Genomic DNA, 16,824 nt, shown 5'->3' with positions numbered 1-16,824 from the left:
GACCTGCACTGGCTCCCCGTCAACAAGAGGATCACCTTCAAGCTCCTCACCCAAGCTCACAAAGCACTACACAACGCCGGACCAACATACCTCAACAAACAACTCACCTTCTACACTTCCAACCGCCGGCTTCTCTCCGCTGAACTCGCCCTCGCCACCATTCCACGCATCCACCAAACAACCTCCGGCGGCAGATCTTTCTCCCACCTCACCGCCAAGACATGGTACACCCTCCCCATTCACCTGCGACAGACCCAGGACCTGCTGACCTTCAGGAGACTTCTCAAGACCTGTCTGTTCGAACAGTTGCAGCCCCCCCCCCCCCACCTGCCCTTAGCGCCTTGAGATCCTTGCGGGCGAGTAGTGCGCTCTACAAATGCTTGATTGATCTCTTCTTCTTTGTATCCTCCACAGTCTTTATCTTAGCTTGGAGTACCAATTGTCTCTATCTGAGCTTGGAGTACCAATTGCTTTATACACCCTGGTAAAATTATGCAAACCATTCATCGCCTATGCTTGCTGCCTCTTGCAGGATACTCTTTCGCAATGGATTGATGCCCCAGACACGAGCGGCACTTACATTCCACCATGTTCATCCGGCACCAAGATAGTTCTACTTTGATTTCCCACATTCGTGGGATCATAATTACCAGAGCCTTTATTTATTTATAAAGTTTTATATAGCGCGAACTTGACCCAAGAGGGTATCGGAGCGCTTTACATTTAGGATTGTTGCGTTAGAAGTTACATCAGGTACAAGTGCATAGTAAGGTACCGTACACATGAACAATCTTTCAAGAATTCGTAGGAGGGAGGGGAGGGGAGGAAGGAGTAATAGCGGGGAGACAAGGAGGAACTGTGCCCAATGTCGGTTGGGTAGGTGACGGTCAAGGGGGAAACCAAGGGCCAATCTCCTCATTAGCTGCCTAGCAGTTTCACCGGTCATCAGCCATGTTGCTCAGGTCTCAACGATCAGGAAAACTAGTTTTAGTCCATTTGATTTGAGAAGGCTATATAGCGCTGTCTAGACCCGGAGGTATCAGAGCGCTTAACCAGGGGATCGTTGCATTACAAGGTACATAAAAAAGGATTATGTAGCGCTGGCTAGACCCGGAGGTATCAGAGCCCTATAACAGAAGAACATTGCGTTACAAATTACATCAGTTACAATAGCATAGTAGGGAAAAGTGAACAAACAACAAGGTTGAGAGAATTTGTAGGAGAGGAGGGGAGGAAGGAGCCATAGCAAGGAGACGGGGAAGAACTGTGTCCAATGTCGGGCTGGGTAGGTGATGGTCAAGGGGGAAACCAGGGCCAATCTCATTAGTTGTCTAGCAACTCCACCAGGTGTCGGCCATGTTGACCAGGTCTCAACCCATGGGAAAAAACGTTTTGAATGGATACATAGGCAACAAGGATTGAGGTAAAAGAAGGAGGGGGTGGAGGAAGTAAAAAACCAGCCAGAGCTGGGGCTGCCACGTAGGCCGATGGGAGATGTGATAAAGGTCTGTTCGGAGTCCGGTGGTAGGGAAATCTGTGGCAGCTACCATGGGGTCAGGTAAGGGATTCTGACCGTGGAGACAGCCGGTAACTATTTTAAAACTTTCCCTCAAGGGGGGCCTCCGGCTAGGACACGCCGGCATCTGGATGAGTAGCGCTGGGATTAGGGTTGTGAAAGAGCTTCTGGCCACCATGTTAAGGTCAGGCACGCCAGGCAAGTCCCCGGAATGCCACCGATACCCAGGAGCAAACTGATCACTCAAAGTGCAGCCCCCGCCACCATTTGAATCCTCATGGTCTGGTTTAAAGATATAAGATTCAGCTCACCTGCATGGTTGCATGCTAATTCCTGCTGGGGTGGGGGAGAAGGCTTCAGGGACTCAAGACTGTTATGGGCGTTCAAGCCGCCCCGGCCACCATGTTAAGGTCAGGCGGGCCCGAGGCAAAGACAGTGACCCGGCACGGCCTCATCAGCACCAGTTCACGTGGGGTGCAGCAGCCTACCTCCTTACAGTGGGCAACGACCTCTAGTTCCGTGGCCACAGAGCTCTCCCCACCCCGCAACGGCCACAAAAGCCGGCGGGTGCCATCTTAGGGTGAGTTTTCTTCCACGGCTCCAGAAATCGTGGTGGGAGCGCGAAAACTAGAGAGCCCCCCGGCCCCCCGCTCGACGCCTCTGAGTATAAAACAACGGACCCCTCTTCACTGCGGTGGCGACATGCGGCGCGAGTCGCACACCCAGCTGCGTCAGGCTCCTACCAGCGGGACAAAAGGGCAGTCCCTTGCCACTGATCCAGCTCCCCAACGCCTCCCGCAGGTTATCTATACAATCTGCGCCTCCATCCACCAGATCTGTGCCCTCCAGTCGCCTCCCCGTGGGCGGTGCTGCGCTCTGTGGTCAGGTTGCAGGGGTTTTATGGCCAGACGCAGGCTCATCTGAGTGGGTAGGAGCCCCAGGGGGAGACGGTCGCCATCATCTTGCGCTCATGCCACCGGCGAGCGGCACTCGTTTTTCTGCCGATCTCTTGAGCCGGTTGCAATCTTTATTTAGAGGCGGCAGGATTACTTATTTTTCAGCCTGCCTCTCCCCGGTGAGTTGAGGGTCTCAAGAGATTTTTCAGTTGCGGGCGAAAACGGATCATTGTGACAGATATTGGGGGTTATTTAGCTCGATCTCTGGAGCTCTACGCTGGTGCAGCCATCTTGGGCTCTGCTCTTTCATTGTTTTTGCACATGATCATTCACATTCTAAATACATTTAAGTGACATTTGGAACCAAAAGACATTTGGAGACTATTCTTCTAACCATGGTTTTCTGCAGCTCACACCGTCTCCAGATTCTTGAGATGGATGGAGTGCATCAGCAATCGGCCCCACAAGTATTCTTCCTTCACATACATAAACTTGAAAGTAGTGATGAGCTGCCTGAAGGCTGCTATATAACTGTTCACTCTCTCACTAACCGCTTGCTGCTCTCGAACTAGATCCATGTTGCTGACCTCTGCCCATTACACATGTATCAAGCATCAACATGGAATAGCTAAAAGCCTATCACTCGCCTCACTCCAACCGTGTTCCTGAAAATGTCGGTATAGCCTCAAAGTTTTCGCACTGAGTGGCAAGCCGTCTCCTTGCACTCATTGGAAAACACATCAAACAAATCATATTTTATTTACAATTCCTGTTTGGAAAACATGAAACAGGTTAACCCCATATTTTAAAATGCTTTTGAAAATGTAAAACCTTCACTGAACCTGCAAAGAAGGCTAGTACACCCTTTCTGATTGGCTGATTCCTCTTTTAGGATCCTCATTTAGGTCTAAGTTTTGGAATGACATTTCTGGCCCTTCAAGCTAGTCTCATTTTTATGTCTCGCCTAGTGATACAGCGCATGCGCTGCTCGCCTTGGCGAGACCTATTGTCGTCGGTTTCTCTGCCGAAGGGGGACAGGAGATGTGCATGCGTACGGACACGAGATGTGCACTCCGTACGCATGCACATCTCCTGTCCCCGCGTAGGGCTGGTGTTTCAACACAGCGAGCGCATGGCGCGCTTTCACTTTCCCTCTCTCCCCCGTCCTCCTAGTTAGTTTCAGTGTTGTGCCCGTGCAATGCAATCGGACCTATTGCATTGCAAATGCTTGTTCTTATCATGCCCCCGTTGGAGGGCATTTTGGTCCCAAAGCTTGTCCCATTTGAACCGTCCTTAGACAGGCTTTCCACAGCCGCGCGCCTATGCCTCTTTGCATGTTTTCCTACCACTATCAGGCTGTTTTGTGCCAATCAATTTGCCTCTATCTGTTTCTGTCACTTTTCTTTACTTGTCCTCGTGTTATTCTTGTTAATGTGTGCATTTTTGCTCGGAGCTGAACTTGTATGTCACAGTGTGTGTGGGTGTCACAGTGTTTATTATTGATTTTGTTTGTCCCTTACTGTGCCTGCTACAAGGTGTACCTTTGTCACGGCCTGTATGCCTGATTCGATGTGTGTTTTTTTAATTTGCTGTGTGTGCATCAACGTCTCCCTGTGTCTCTCTCAAACCATACGTCTCTTTGGTTTTCCTCCTTCAGTGTGTACTTATCTCTGTATGTGCTCTATGCCTGTGTGGCTTTCAGTGTTTGCGCTTTTCCCTGTCACTGTACATGTGTGTCACGGTGTGTTCCTTAACATGGACGTGGAGATCCCTCACTGTCACTTTGTGTATGTGTCTCGGTCGCTGTGTGGGCCTGTCACTGCATGGGTGCTTGTATGTCAGCGAATGTCTTTACATGCCTGCCTCGTTGCCTGTGCATGTGTCACTGAATCAGTGCGCCCCCCTGTCGCTGCATGTCTGTGCCGGTCAGTGTGTGCATGTTAGGTGAGCACTCTGTCCCCCAATCACGGCCTGCACTGCTGGTGCTCCTTCGAAGTCACGTGGCCTCGCTGCTGACGTCAATGGCGGGGGATCGAGCCCTGCCCGCTTTCTTTGGAAGGAGGGTTTTGAGGATGGGTGGGCTCCAGGCTGAGCGTAGGGGAGAGGTAGGCAGGAGAGTTGTAGGGTAGCACTTGTGAAGGGCTTGTTACAACCCGGATGTGGAAGGAAGGAGGTTATCTCAGTCTGAGGGAGAGGGTTCCGCATAGAGCTGGGATAAGACCCTGGCACCCCTGTCACCCGAGAAGACAGTCACGCGGCATGCCTGTTGAGGTGTGGGGATACCACGGGCCCGGGAGAGAACATCACACTCGTAGTCCATGTGTGTGCAGCTGTACTGCGCATGACAGTCACCTAAGGATGTGATGCACAGACCCCAAGAGTTCAGCTGGACCAGAGACCTCGGGCCAGCGGTTGGAGCACCGGGCGCTAATAGAGCAGCGCACCACCAACATGGAAACTATGCAGCCTTGCCCAAGACTTGAGACTGCAATGTATCCATTAATCTGAGCGTGTGCCCATGGGCGCTGGCTCTCCGAAATGCCATGGGTAGCAGAAAGTGACATCATAGGACTTTTTAACCCGAATTTCAAGAAGTGACGCCACATGCCCTTAACCCTGATAACATCACACTCTTTTTTGTCACTGAAGCCTAGTGTATGTATCATTCAAAGATTACAATGTATTGATATATCACTAGAACATTCAGAACAAGCATTTGCAATGCAATACTTCTCGCATTTACGCGAGTTTGAGCTATTGACATTGCAAATAACAATGCCTTTTTTTTGTTTTTAAAACATAAATAAAAGGCAGTGTCATTTAAAATGCCAATAGCTTAAAGTTGCGTAAATGCGAGACCTATTGCATTGCAAATGCTGGTTATAAATGGGAATACAATCACTTGGAAGTTGAAATTTTGGACAAAGAACATTGTGATTCATAGATTACAAACACAAGAAGCTGTACTTAACAAAAAAGGAAATGAGGGCAATCTAAATGTAGGTAAGTACTATTAATCCTTTTGCTAATACTTGTGCTGCCCACCCACCAACAATGTAACAGTTCTCATCAGTGATCCCAAGCAAAGGACATTGCATCTGCTTCCACTGCAGTGGGATCAACAGTGAATACAAAAACCCTCCTCTGCAGACCCCACAACAAGCAGCGCACACCTTTACACAGTCAACAGGGATGGCACAAGACTATTTTCCATTACTCATGGCACACAAGCACCAGACGTTTCTCTAAATAGACACTAATGGTGATGTGCATAAGGTTACCCTACAACTGTTCAACACTCCTCCTAACTTTACAATTCTACCAGGGCAGGGTTCGACAGATCATCTCTGCAAGCCATCCATGCTTTCCGTACTGGTGCCAGCTCTGTGTGTCAGTGTCAGCGTCTAGTGCCTCTCCGTTGTGCTCACGTCCCAACCCTAAATCCCACTAAACCAATAACTGTAAAATTAATAGCACCATCTCTTCATTTGAAAGGACCACGTTCACCAAATACAGGAGGAAGATTTCTCTTTAATAAGGAAACGTGCTATTTGAACTCAAAAACAGAGCTATACCTTTGAATAATCGTGTTCCACATAGTACTTTCAGAGTGTCAAAGATTATGAATGTGGTAGCTAACGAGATCTAATTCAAAGACTAGTTTGGAAAATTGCCTCAACGTCAGTGTGTGATGTCAAGTTTTGAACTCCTAAAACTCATGCTTTCCTGCAGAGTTCTGTAGTGAAGATTCAAGTCTAAGAGAGATGATTCCTCTGCCAGCCACCTTCCAACTGACCAAATCAGAACATTTCCTGTAGTTGAGAACATGCACAGGCCATGGAAAAGGAACTGCATAATTTTCAATAGTTTACTGTACTCATTTCTTCTCCTTAATAATGTGAGCAACAGCAAAATGACAAACAACAATGGAAATAAGAACAAGTTACATACCTCATGTAATGCCTTTTCTGGTAGCGACTCTATCTACCCCTAGAAGTCTCACCTTGTGAATTTCCCCAGGCACCAGACTATCAGGAGAATTTTGACAGCAAGTGCCTCGCAGGAGGCATCATACAGCTCCACGTTGGGTCCACCCCCCCCCCCCCCACACCCCACCTGTGATTTCAGGCCACTAGATCTCCAATACCTCTGTGCGCTTTTAATCAATTTCTTTCTGATCTCTGTCTGTGCCGTCAGACGTAGAGCTCACAGAAATCATTATATGCCAGTGTACATACCTCTAGATTAGAATCTTTTTAAAAGGCTATGTGAGTCCATTTCACAGAACTGAGAGTCGTAAGTAGTCTGTGGTTAGAGTGTCTGTCAGATAAGGCATTACTGAAGGTAAGTAACTTGTCCTTTTGATCGAGACTTATAACAGATTCCTCACCTTAAGAGTAGATACCAAATCAGTACCTTCCCAGTGATGAGTCTATGGAATGGCTCAGACCAGGAAGTCCCTGCAGGACAACGCTAGCATCTACTATAACCACTGTGGTTTTCATAATATCAAATGGAGCAGGTCAGTGTTGATTATAAACTACCCCCTCTCCAATGATTTCCCTTTCATCAATACACTAAGCAAATCATTCATTTTGCCTGCATAGAGCTTGACAAATATCACCTAATATTAAACTAGCCTGGATGTGGGACCTCAACTGAGTTTTATTCACTGGTGTGGGGGCCTCTCTGATCGCCCACGCCAAGTTCTCCTAACCCATACTCCTTCAGGTAAAATGATGCATACTAAATATACAACCCTCTTCTGCAAAAAATATACATTTTCCACTAAGTCAACCCCACCTCTCTGAACTAATCCAATACTTTCTTAAAGTCCCAGTTGTGCTCTTCCACATTTTTCATGACAAAAAATATAGCTTTGTCAAATATGACTATCGTGTTCACTAAATCTCTCAGTCATCATTTGCTTGTACATGCTTGCTGTGCAAGCAGGGCACAAGGACTGACCAAAGACTAAAAATATATCCTCCATGGTAATAAAGACTGCACAGGCTTTGGTATCTTGATGTAATATGATATGATGATACACACTTTTAAAATCTAACTTTGAGGAGTACCAGTCATCCTTCAGCACCAATATCATTTTGTTAATATTGGGTAAAGGAACGTTAAACAAAACTATTTTGAGTGAGGCATCATAAATCCACACAAAACCTGAACTTCCCATATTTGTTCTTTTATAAATACGTGTGACAACCACTCAGAAACTTCAAACTGGTTCAATTATATCCTCCTAAACCACATCCTTTAATAAAAAATATTCTCTCCCAACAGGCACACGTATCACTTTCTTTCCTATTGGCTCAGCTCCCTCTTTGAACTTTATTTTGTGAAGTATCCTTTTAATACTATAAGTCTCTCCTTGTACATCCCTTAGGTATCACTCAGTATTTCTGCCACATTGGTGTCCTTTACCACAGTGACCTGATGTTATGCCTTTGAGTTTACTATGAAATTAGAGTCATATTAATGGACCATTGCTCAGTATGGGAAGCCCACTTCTGGCCAGAGAGACTTTACCTTTGATATGCCTTTCCTGGAATTCTAGATCTGCCCTACATGAACCCTACTACATTAATACTACCTCCCTGGTACTCCTCGGGATTTATATATTTAGGTTCCAATTGTTGTTGTGCCATCTCTCGCTGAGCATGTATTTGGGGGGTGATGGTACACTTGGAACATGAGTCCACTATCAAAGTTACTTCATACCCATTTATCCACATTACTGATATTGGCCTCTACTTCCTCTTTGGTCCTCCATTTGGTCTCTCATGCACAGCACTCTAGCCACTAGTCCTACCCTGTTTTTAATAACATTTATGTACATGCAGGCAAAGTGCCACTTCTTTCAACACTTATTACCCTACAAATATCTATTCGAACATCCCTTTCGAATGTAGGTCAGCCAGACTGAGGCAAAAACACATGGTGGTACAATAACTGCCAGACATCCATCTATCGTTGTTTATGGCAAACACTATTGTGTTGTTATGGGTGGAAACACTATTAAATCAGATTAATTCCAACAAAAACCTGCAACAGATTAATTGCATGAGCACTGTGTTGACAATGCAGGCTGCAGTGGTACCAGTGACCACTAGATGACATTTAATTTGAGTCCAGTTATCTCAATGTGCACACTTTTTGCTTCTTGCGAGAGGCAATGATGCTATTAACACACCTTCATCATGTGAAAGGTCTTGATGATGTGCTTCATTTGTCCATTCTTCCTTAAGAGACAGGTCAGAGTCAGAGTTTGAGCCTTGGAGACATGCTGCTTCAAATATCACCCGCCAGTGCTGCTCACTGCTTGAGTCGAAAGGGTGGCAATTCTACTGTCTCACTGTGAATGGCTAGAGTCTGTGCACACTGTGCAGCTAAATTTCACTTGGATGTAGGCATTCTGGAATATGAGGCACACCACATGCTGATTGTTAGACTCACGCAAGCTCACTCTGTTGACCGTATGCTCATGGGGTCCAAGTGAGATAAAGTCAGGTAACCTCAGTCAGCATCACATTTCAACTATCACCATCTGCTGTACTGCATAGTTCCTGGGTTGTTCTCACCACCTCATGGCCTGTGCCTTCTTCCTCAGCGTCTGGCTCCGCTCACCGCCAAATTGTGGTTAAGATACAATACCATTGATGATGATTCCTATGCCAGTCAGCTCCAAATCCAACAAATCAGAATCATCCTGTCAGTTTAGAACATAAGACTAAGCAACAAGGAACCATATGGGGTTCCATTGTTACCTGTAAGCATTACAGTCTTCTCGGGCAACGCAAAAGGATGGTCAAATCAGCCAGGTTCCATCTGAGCTACCGAAGGAAGCTGAAACCATTCATCGACGCGCCCGACCTAAAAATGGAAGTCCAGGCACTAGTTATCTCTAGGCTGGAATATAGCTGTTCCACCCTCTCCGGGTTACCCAAGCTCTCCCTGGCACCCTTAAAAGCCTGCCTCAACACGGCCGCTAGACTACTTACTGGCAACAGGAAATTCGACCACATCTCCCCACACCAAGAATTTGGAACTCTCTCCCACCCGCCATCAGAAGAATCCCTTCTTTGGCAAGCTTTAAAAAGGAGGCCAAAACTTTCCTCATGGGTAAATTCCTCATCTAAGCTCTGCCGTCAACCACTACAGTGTGCCTGACTAATCTAAGACTACCGCCTTTGCCGTAGTTCAACTATCAACTCCACCAAGATTCTGTGGGGTTTTTACGGTCTCTAACTGTTAACGTAACCATCCACTTTTGTTCCCTTTACTCCCCATGGGTCCAGCACCACTGCCCCTCTCCAATTTTAGGGCTCGCGTTTAGCTATGCAGTGCGCTGCACTGCTCGCGCAGTGAGAATCCTTTTGTCCAGGGTTCCGGAACAGACCCTGGAATTGTACATGCTCGTACGTGTGTTTTTACTTTTGTGGCCTGCTATTGGCCTTTGCCTGCGTGTTCTTTTTTAAGATAGCACACAATAGGCCAAGGCGAGCGCATTTTTCCGCCCATGGCATATTGGTGTCTGTTACGCGCACCAAAGCCCATGTGGTTTCAATTATCGTACCCAGACACTGGCTCGATAATTGAAATCATATGGCTGGCGGTGGCGCGCGCCCACCATTCGCAACTCTCTTTGCTTCCAAAAGCGATTGTTTTCGGTTTCGTACTGGTGTACCTGAGGGGGGGCGCGGGAGTACTGTATTTTAGAGGGCTACTTTGTTTTCAGAAATATTGCAGCTTCCTGGCAAGAGTTAATTTCCAAGGTAACATTTTCCATCGCCCCCATCTATCATTGCACAATGAAATCCCTTCTATTCACTGCTGATTTCCGCCAATTCGCATGTCGCAGCCTAAAAAGGTAACCCAGGCAACTGGCAATAACTTGGGAGTCACTGTACATAATCTGAAATAAACCCCTTGCATGCCTGGCTGCTAACTAAAGTTCTCAGCACAGCGCATTTCCTTGATAAGATGTTGTTTAGGGAGCTCTAGCCCAAAGGTTGTCGGCTATGCAACCTAAAGCATGGAGGCCCTACAGTGGGTAACAGGCGCTAAACTGGTGCTACGGTACGGGCAAATGACTGAGGGAGTCTGGAGGTCAGTGGCAGAGTCAGTCACAAGTCAAGCCGGCGCTTTTCAAGGACTGGTGGAGGTAGTACAGGTTCGTCTGAAACGTCAGAAGAGCTGGGGCAGAGATAAATAGGCACATGAGGCTTATGCTTTTGAAATGAAAGTAGAGCTGGGACCCAGTAAGTAGCTTAATAGCATCATAAGGCCTATGAGGCACATAATACATCTATTTGGAACTGATTATTTCATTTATACGAAGTGCATTGCTGGTACTTGGGAGTTTGAGTGAAATTTAGTGGCACAGGGTGTTTGATGTCATTGTAATCCTTTGCTTTTCAAAATTCTCTCCTTCAGGATGAATTTTATACGCCAAGGAAATTTGTCCATTGAAAATTTCTAGTGCTTGAATCTGGAAAAATACTTAACTTCCCTTTCCATTTTACAACAAAATAAACAAGCATTTACAATGCAATAGGTCTCGCATTATTAAAGTTTGAGCTTTTGGCATTGCTAAAGAATGCAACACCAATAGCTCAAACTTTAATAATGCGAGACCTATGGCATTGTAAATGTTTGTTTTGTATACTTCTGTACCTATAAGCCTTTTTGTTTGTTCTCTTCAGTAAACCTTGTAAAGCTCTCTGATACCCTCATGGGTCAAGTTTGCGCTCTATAAAAACTTAAATAAATAAATAACATGAGGATAGAACCCGGAACCTACATAAAGTTCCTTCAGAGCACATTAAAAATGAATGCCTCCAGGAAGTGCTGAAAATGGAATACATAATAACGAAAGGCATTTTTTAAAATATTTGAAATTGTGTAAAAACAAAAAAAGTATTTGGAAATCCTGGCTATTACCAAGAAAATAGACCAGAATGACTGAACACTAGAAGGATAGGCGTAACTATGTATGTAAGCTAAAGAAGGAAATCCGATAACGCTGCTGTAAAGGAGGGAGAAAAGTGTCCTTTGAGCAGAAGGCGAATGGGAGGCAGAGAGGGAAGGGGATCCTGGGTTAATAGAATGGGAACCACAGAAGGGGTATTACAAAGTGATCTGGAGTAACATTTTAGATATTTCTTTTTAAACCAGCCGCACAAAGTAGTACAGAAAATCCGAGATTTGCAGTTAAAAATCAAGATTACGAATACAAATCCTTATGATTTGGCTTGAAGTCTTAACCCGACACCCCTTTCAGAAAGGCACTGTAGCATCTGCAACCCATCTCAGCAGGATATAAAGCAAAGTCTTATCAGAAAGTTCTCCAAGATACTCCTGTGACCTCTGGAGTACTCCAAAGTGCAGAAAATCCAAAATCTGGGAACTGTTTTGTTAATGTATTCTGCTACATGTGTCATTACTTAACACTCCTGCAAAAATGATTCCGAGATCAGAAGTCACAAATGGAAGGACAAACTACAGCAGTCATACAATCCCTGACCCTGTGGCTTTAGGCAAAGAGCATGATGAAGGAAGCCTTCACAGACAGTGCTAATAGATGCTTCCCTGGAGGGAGGAAGAGCCCAAATAGATCCTGGCAGATCAATAAAACTGGTAACACTAAAGGCAGTCTATGTAGTGCCCAAATCCTTCCTGCCTTCCATAAAATCAGAAGTAGTGCAATATGATACTCACTCTTAATCAAGGGCCTCCATATCACAGCACACCATCTCCTAGCTCATTCTGACTAATTGGTTAACAACTACCAAGGTCTTGCAGGAATGATCCAATAAAGGGCTCTATATATACTAACATATACTGAGGGTAAATATGATATCTAGGATTACAAACTAGTTAATGTTACTTCCACACAAGGGGAGAAATCTTAAGATTGTGTGCACTGAGTGGAAGAATTGGCCTAGACTGTCAACAGCCATCGATAGATGACATAAGGCCTTCTTGGGGGACAAAGACAACTATTTCAGGCAACATGAGTGCAACAATGAGGGGCACAGGGTGGAGTTGATGATCTCCACAATGATCTCCCAAGACAGTTAAAGCTAATACCACCTTAAAAAAGGGGGATGGGGCGGGGTCAGAACGGGCAGTCATATAGAGGAAAACTAACATGTCGGAACCCTATAAAGAAAAGAGTGCAAAGATTGTTCAAGCTAAGAAGAGAGCAGGTAATGTTGTGGTAGCATCTTACCGTGCTGCTCGAAGATGAACTTGCTGGGAGGGACGTGGCAAAGGAAGCTCTGTTGAATGGTGGAAGAGACGAAGATCCCTGGTGAGACAAGATGCTGGCGGAGAGTGGGGTGCTACATGGAGCTCGGAGAACCCCTCCTCCATGGGAAATTGGATCTTTATTGCTGGTATATATTCCTGCAGAAGAAGTAAAGGAAATGAGGGAGCTACACAGAGAACATAAAAATCCAGAAAAGCAAAATAACAATCACAAATTAATTCAATAAGAAAAACATTACATAGTGTAGTAACTATCATAGGGAGCCCTAAGGCAGTAAGGATAAATTATACATTGGCAACTGTTCATACTGATGCGCAGGTGAACATACAGACATAGGTAATGGGTGTTAGTGCACCGTAAATGCAGAGGTGCACAAGGTATAATTCATCTGTAATAGCACTGTGGAATAGAGCTACCTCAGTCTGTATCATTTTTTAAAAACATATTTTATTGTTATTTTGCACAACAGTCATACATCTTATAATCAATCCCCAGAACCCAACCAGCCCCTTCGTGAAACAAAGGATCTCCATAGGAACTAAGTATTCCGCCATAGTCTGAGTTTGCGACAGCTAAGTCCAAATAATTTGCTCTCAGTTAGTTTATACTCCTATGTGATATCACAACCAACAGTCCCAGCCATCAATTACATTAACTCCTTATTTAACCCCCCTCCCTCCCCCTCCCCGATCTACCACTCCACTTTCCCCCGTATACCCCTTCCCTAACCCCCTGTTACCGGTGTGTTCTATATGTCTACGGATATGTTTCGCATGGAGTGTGTGGCCTATTCTTAGGATTCCCACGTTGGGTATTTCAGTGCTCTTCCTGCACTTGATCATTTCGTTCTTGGGCTTCTCGTGTCTGCTACTCTGCTAGGGAGTGGACTAGTTCTCCCCATGCTCTTGCTGTGTCTAATGCTTTCTCACTATTTATACGTCGCGCTTGCCTAAGCCGAATTGCGTCCTCTGCGCTAGCCCACTTGAACAACTCTGCCCCCCATCTCTTGCTACTGGGACCTTCACTGGACTTCCAGTGTATTGTTATTTCTCTTTTCGCTAGCACCAGACCCATGTCTACAAATTTACTCGTCACTTTTGTTTATGGGGGGGGGTGTGCAAACCAGTGTAGTATGCACGTAGCCATGTTAAATTCTAAATTACGCTCCGTAATCAAAATTCAGGAGATCTCCCACTTCGCTCCAGAAGTTCCTCAACCTAGGGCTTTCCCACAACATGTGTTCCAGCTCCACCCCTACTCCAGCAGACCTGGAACACACCGCATCCTCACTGTTTAAGTATCTCATAATCTAACCCGGCGTCAAATATGCCCTATGTATTATGCAAAAGTGTACTAGCTGAAAACGTGCGTTTCTAGTGCTTTTCCATGCCCTGCGCAACATTTGACCCGACGCCGTTTCTGGGATGGATTTTCAATCCCCTCTTCCCATTTTAGTTTTAGTGTATCTAGCGGAGCCAATCCCTCGTTCAGCATTCTTGCATACAGGCACGTAACAGCCTTAAATGTGCCCGCCGCCATTGCCACGAACTGACACGCCATCGTTGTCGCAGGCTCTGCCACCCCCTCTCCAGTGTTTTTGCAGCACTCGCACCAGGGCAGCATGTACCAAGAATCCACCCCTAGGGAGGTCACATCGCTCCTGTAACACCTGATAGGGGAGCAATGTGCCATCTTCATATAAATCTCCAAGCACCTGGATTCCCGCCTGTTCCCAGTCTTGCAAGGAGGACCATTCTCCCCCATGGGGCAATGCCGTAGCCATTCCCAACGGAATTTCAGGGCCATAAGGATGCAAGACACCTGCTCGCCGCTGACTCCGATTCCAGCACAGCCGTAGTGTTTTTTCCTCTAGGGAAAGACCCTCGAGGTCCAACCGCTGCTGTAGAATAATGAAGGGTAGGATATGCCTCTGTATGCCCCTGCCCCGCAGGTCCTCCGGTCCCCTAAACTCCTTTGCCACCGCTTGCGTGAGGAGCTGGAGCTGTGCTGCAAGATAGTAGAGTTCCATGTCTGGGACCGCCAGCCCGCCCTCTGCCTTTGGCCTCATCATTGTCTTCAGCGATACTCTACGTCTTCCCGATCCCCAGAGGAACCCCACCACCATGGCCTGCAATAACTTGAATATCGAACACGGTACCCACACTGGTAATGTTCTAAACAAGTACAACAGCCTAGGGAGTGCTACCATTTTCAACTGGGCTATTCTCCCTATCACGGACAACGGCAGAGTTCTCCAGAACGCCATACTTCCCTTCAGTGCTCGTATGCACCTCCCTATGTTTCCATCCAGAATAGCATCTGCTTCGTGAGAGACACGTACCCCAAGATATTCCAAGCAAGATGCCGTTCTCCCTAGTTGTACTGGAAACAAGCAAGTCTTGGACCAATTCACATTTGACCCGGAAAATGCAACCAAAATCAACAAGTAATCTCGTCGCTCCCGCCAGCACACTCTCCATGTCTGCTAGGAACTTCAGCAAATCATCCGCATATAGAGAAATGTGCTGCTGCTCCCCCCTGAACAAAAGGCCCTCATACCACTGTCCTAGCGGGGCGTGCGCTGCTAAAGGTTCTATCGCTAAGGCAAATAGCAGCGGGGACAGAGGACAGCCCTGCCGAGTCCCGCGAGCCACTGCATACTGGGGCGATATCATCGTCCCCACTTTCACTCTTGCCACTGCCGATGCATATAACACTGTTGTCCAACCCACGAAGGCGGCCCCCAACCCAAAACATCTCATTGTTTTGTAAAGAAATGGCCATTCCAAGGTATCAAAAGCCTTTTCTATATCTACCGACAGTATCGTTGCCATTGGTGAGGTAACGCGGGCTTCCCCCATAACTCTCACTAGCCTCCGTATATTCGTGGTGGTGTTTCTAGTTGGAATAAACCCGGCTTGGTCCTCGTGTACCAAGCTGGTCATATGTTGCAGCAAGCGCGAAGCTAGGACTTTTCCTGCGAATCTTATAATCCGTGGACTGCATTGACAGCGGCCGATATGCAGCCATATCCATGCCTTCCCGTCCCGGCTTCAGCAGTGGGATAATAAGTGCCTCTTGTATTGACAACGGCAATTGGCCTTGTTCTCGAGCTTCCCCGTAGACCTCCAGTAGTTTTGGCGCTAGCAGATTTATATAGTGCAAATAAAACTCTATTGGTAAGTCATCTACCCCTGGTGTCTTATTACGTGCCATGTTCTTGACTGCACTCCGAATCTCTTCAACTATGATATCCCTACCTAGATGCTTCGCCTGTTCCTCCTCCAACTGCAGGAACTGCAGATTCCCCAAAAAGGAATCAATATCCTCTTCCACTGCCTCCAATTTACTCACATACAATGTTTCGACTGCACCCCATCCCCTGTTGCCAGTGCCAGTATTGATGAACCCCGCGGAGTTGGGTTAGCTAGCCATGCTAGTAGGGTGCCCGCCTTTTCCCCCTCCGCATGAGTCTTTTCAACGTAACTCTTATAGTCAAAAGAGCGCAGTCTTTCAACTTCCGTGGCTACTGCTTCCTTAGCTCCTGCCACTTCCGGCCTCTCAAGTCTCGCTTGTTCTGCTAACCTCAATTTAAGTTCTGCTCTGTTTACATCCTGCATCAAAATCTCCTCACCCCAGCATATTTACCAATACAGAGTTCCCTTATCACCACCTTAAAGGCGTCCTACTCCACTGCTCTGGTAGCTGTACCCGCATTTTCAGCAAAGTAGTGCATAATCCCTTCCCCCACTTCTCTCCAGAATACTGGGTCTTCCAATGTTTCTGGGCGCAATCTCCAAGTTGGTATGTTAGACCTCTCTCTTGTCCAGTGCATGGTAACCAACAGTGGGTTGTGGTCAGATAATATCCTAGTAAGGTACTCTGAATTGGTTACAGTGGACACTACCGGGTGTGAGCATAATATCGCGTTCAGCCAAACATGAAGTTCGTGTAGCAACGAAAAATATGAATAGTCTCTATCCTGCAGATGATGCGCCCTCCACACATCCACCAAATTCCACCTGGTCTGCCAGTCCAACCTATACTTTGATAATTTGTGGACCGAGGAGTCCAGCAAGGGAGGGTGCGATCTATCTTGTGAGGGATTTGTTATTGAATTGAAGTCT

The 16,824-nt window shown here is 46.4% G+C and overlaps 1 protein-coding gene across 5 annotated transcripts in view; it reads right to left on the bottom strand.

Annotated features, from left to right (window-relative positions):
* The window catches only part of MLLT6 (MLLT6, PHD finger containing), a 733,108-nt gene that overhangs the window by 134,827 nt on the left and 581,457 nt on the right, over nt 1–16,824 (bottom strand). For all 5 annotated transcript variants that reach the window (XM_086924319.1, XM_086924320.1, XM_086924316.1 and 2 more), the window contains one exon: nt 12,659–12,834. In XM_086924319.1, the coding sequence (XP_086780445.1) occupies nt 12,659–12,834 (176 nt within the window). The remainder of the gene's footprint in view (nt 1–12,658; nt 12,835–16,824) is intronic.

The sequence above is a fragment of the Lissotriton vulgaris genome, chromosome 5, assembly GCF_964263255.1.
Source record: "Lissotriton vulgaris chromosome 5, aLisVul1.2, whole genome shotgun sequence".
NCBI lineage: Eukaryota > Metazoa > Chordata > Amphibia > Caudata > Salamandridae > Lissotriton > Lissotriton vulgaris.
Note: the sequence above shows the minus strand (reverse complement) of the source record. Positions and strands in the feature narration are given on the sequence as shown.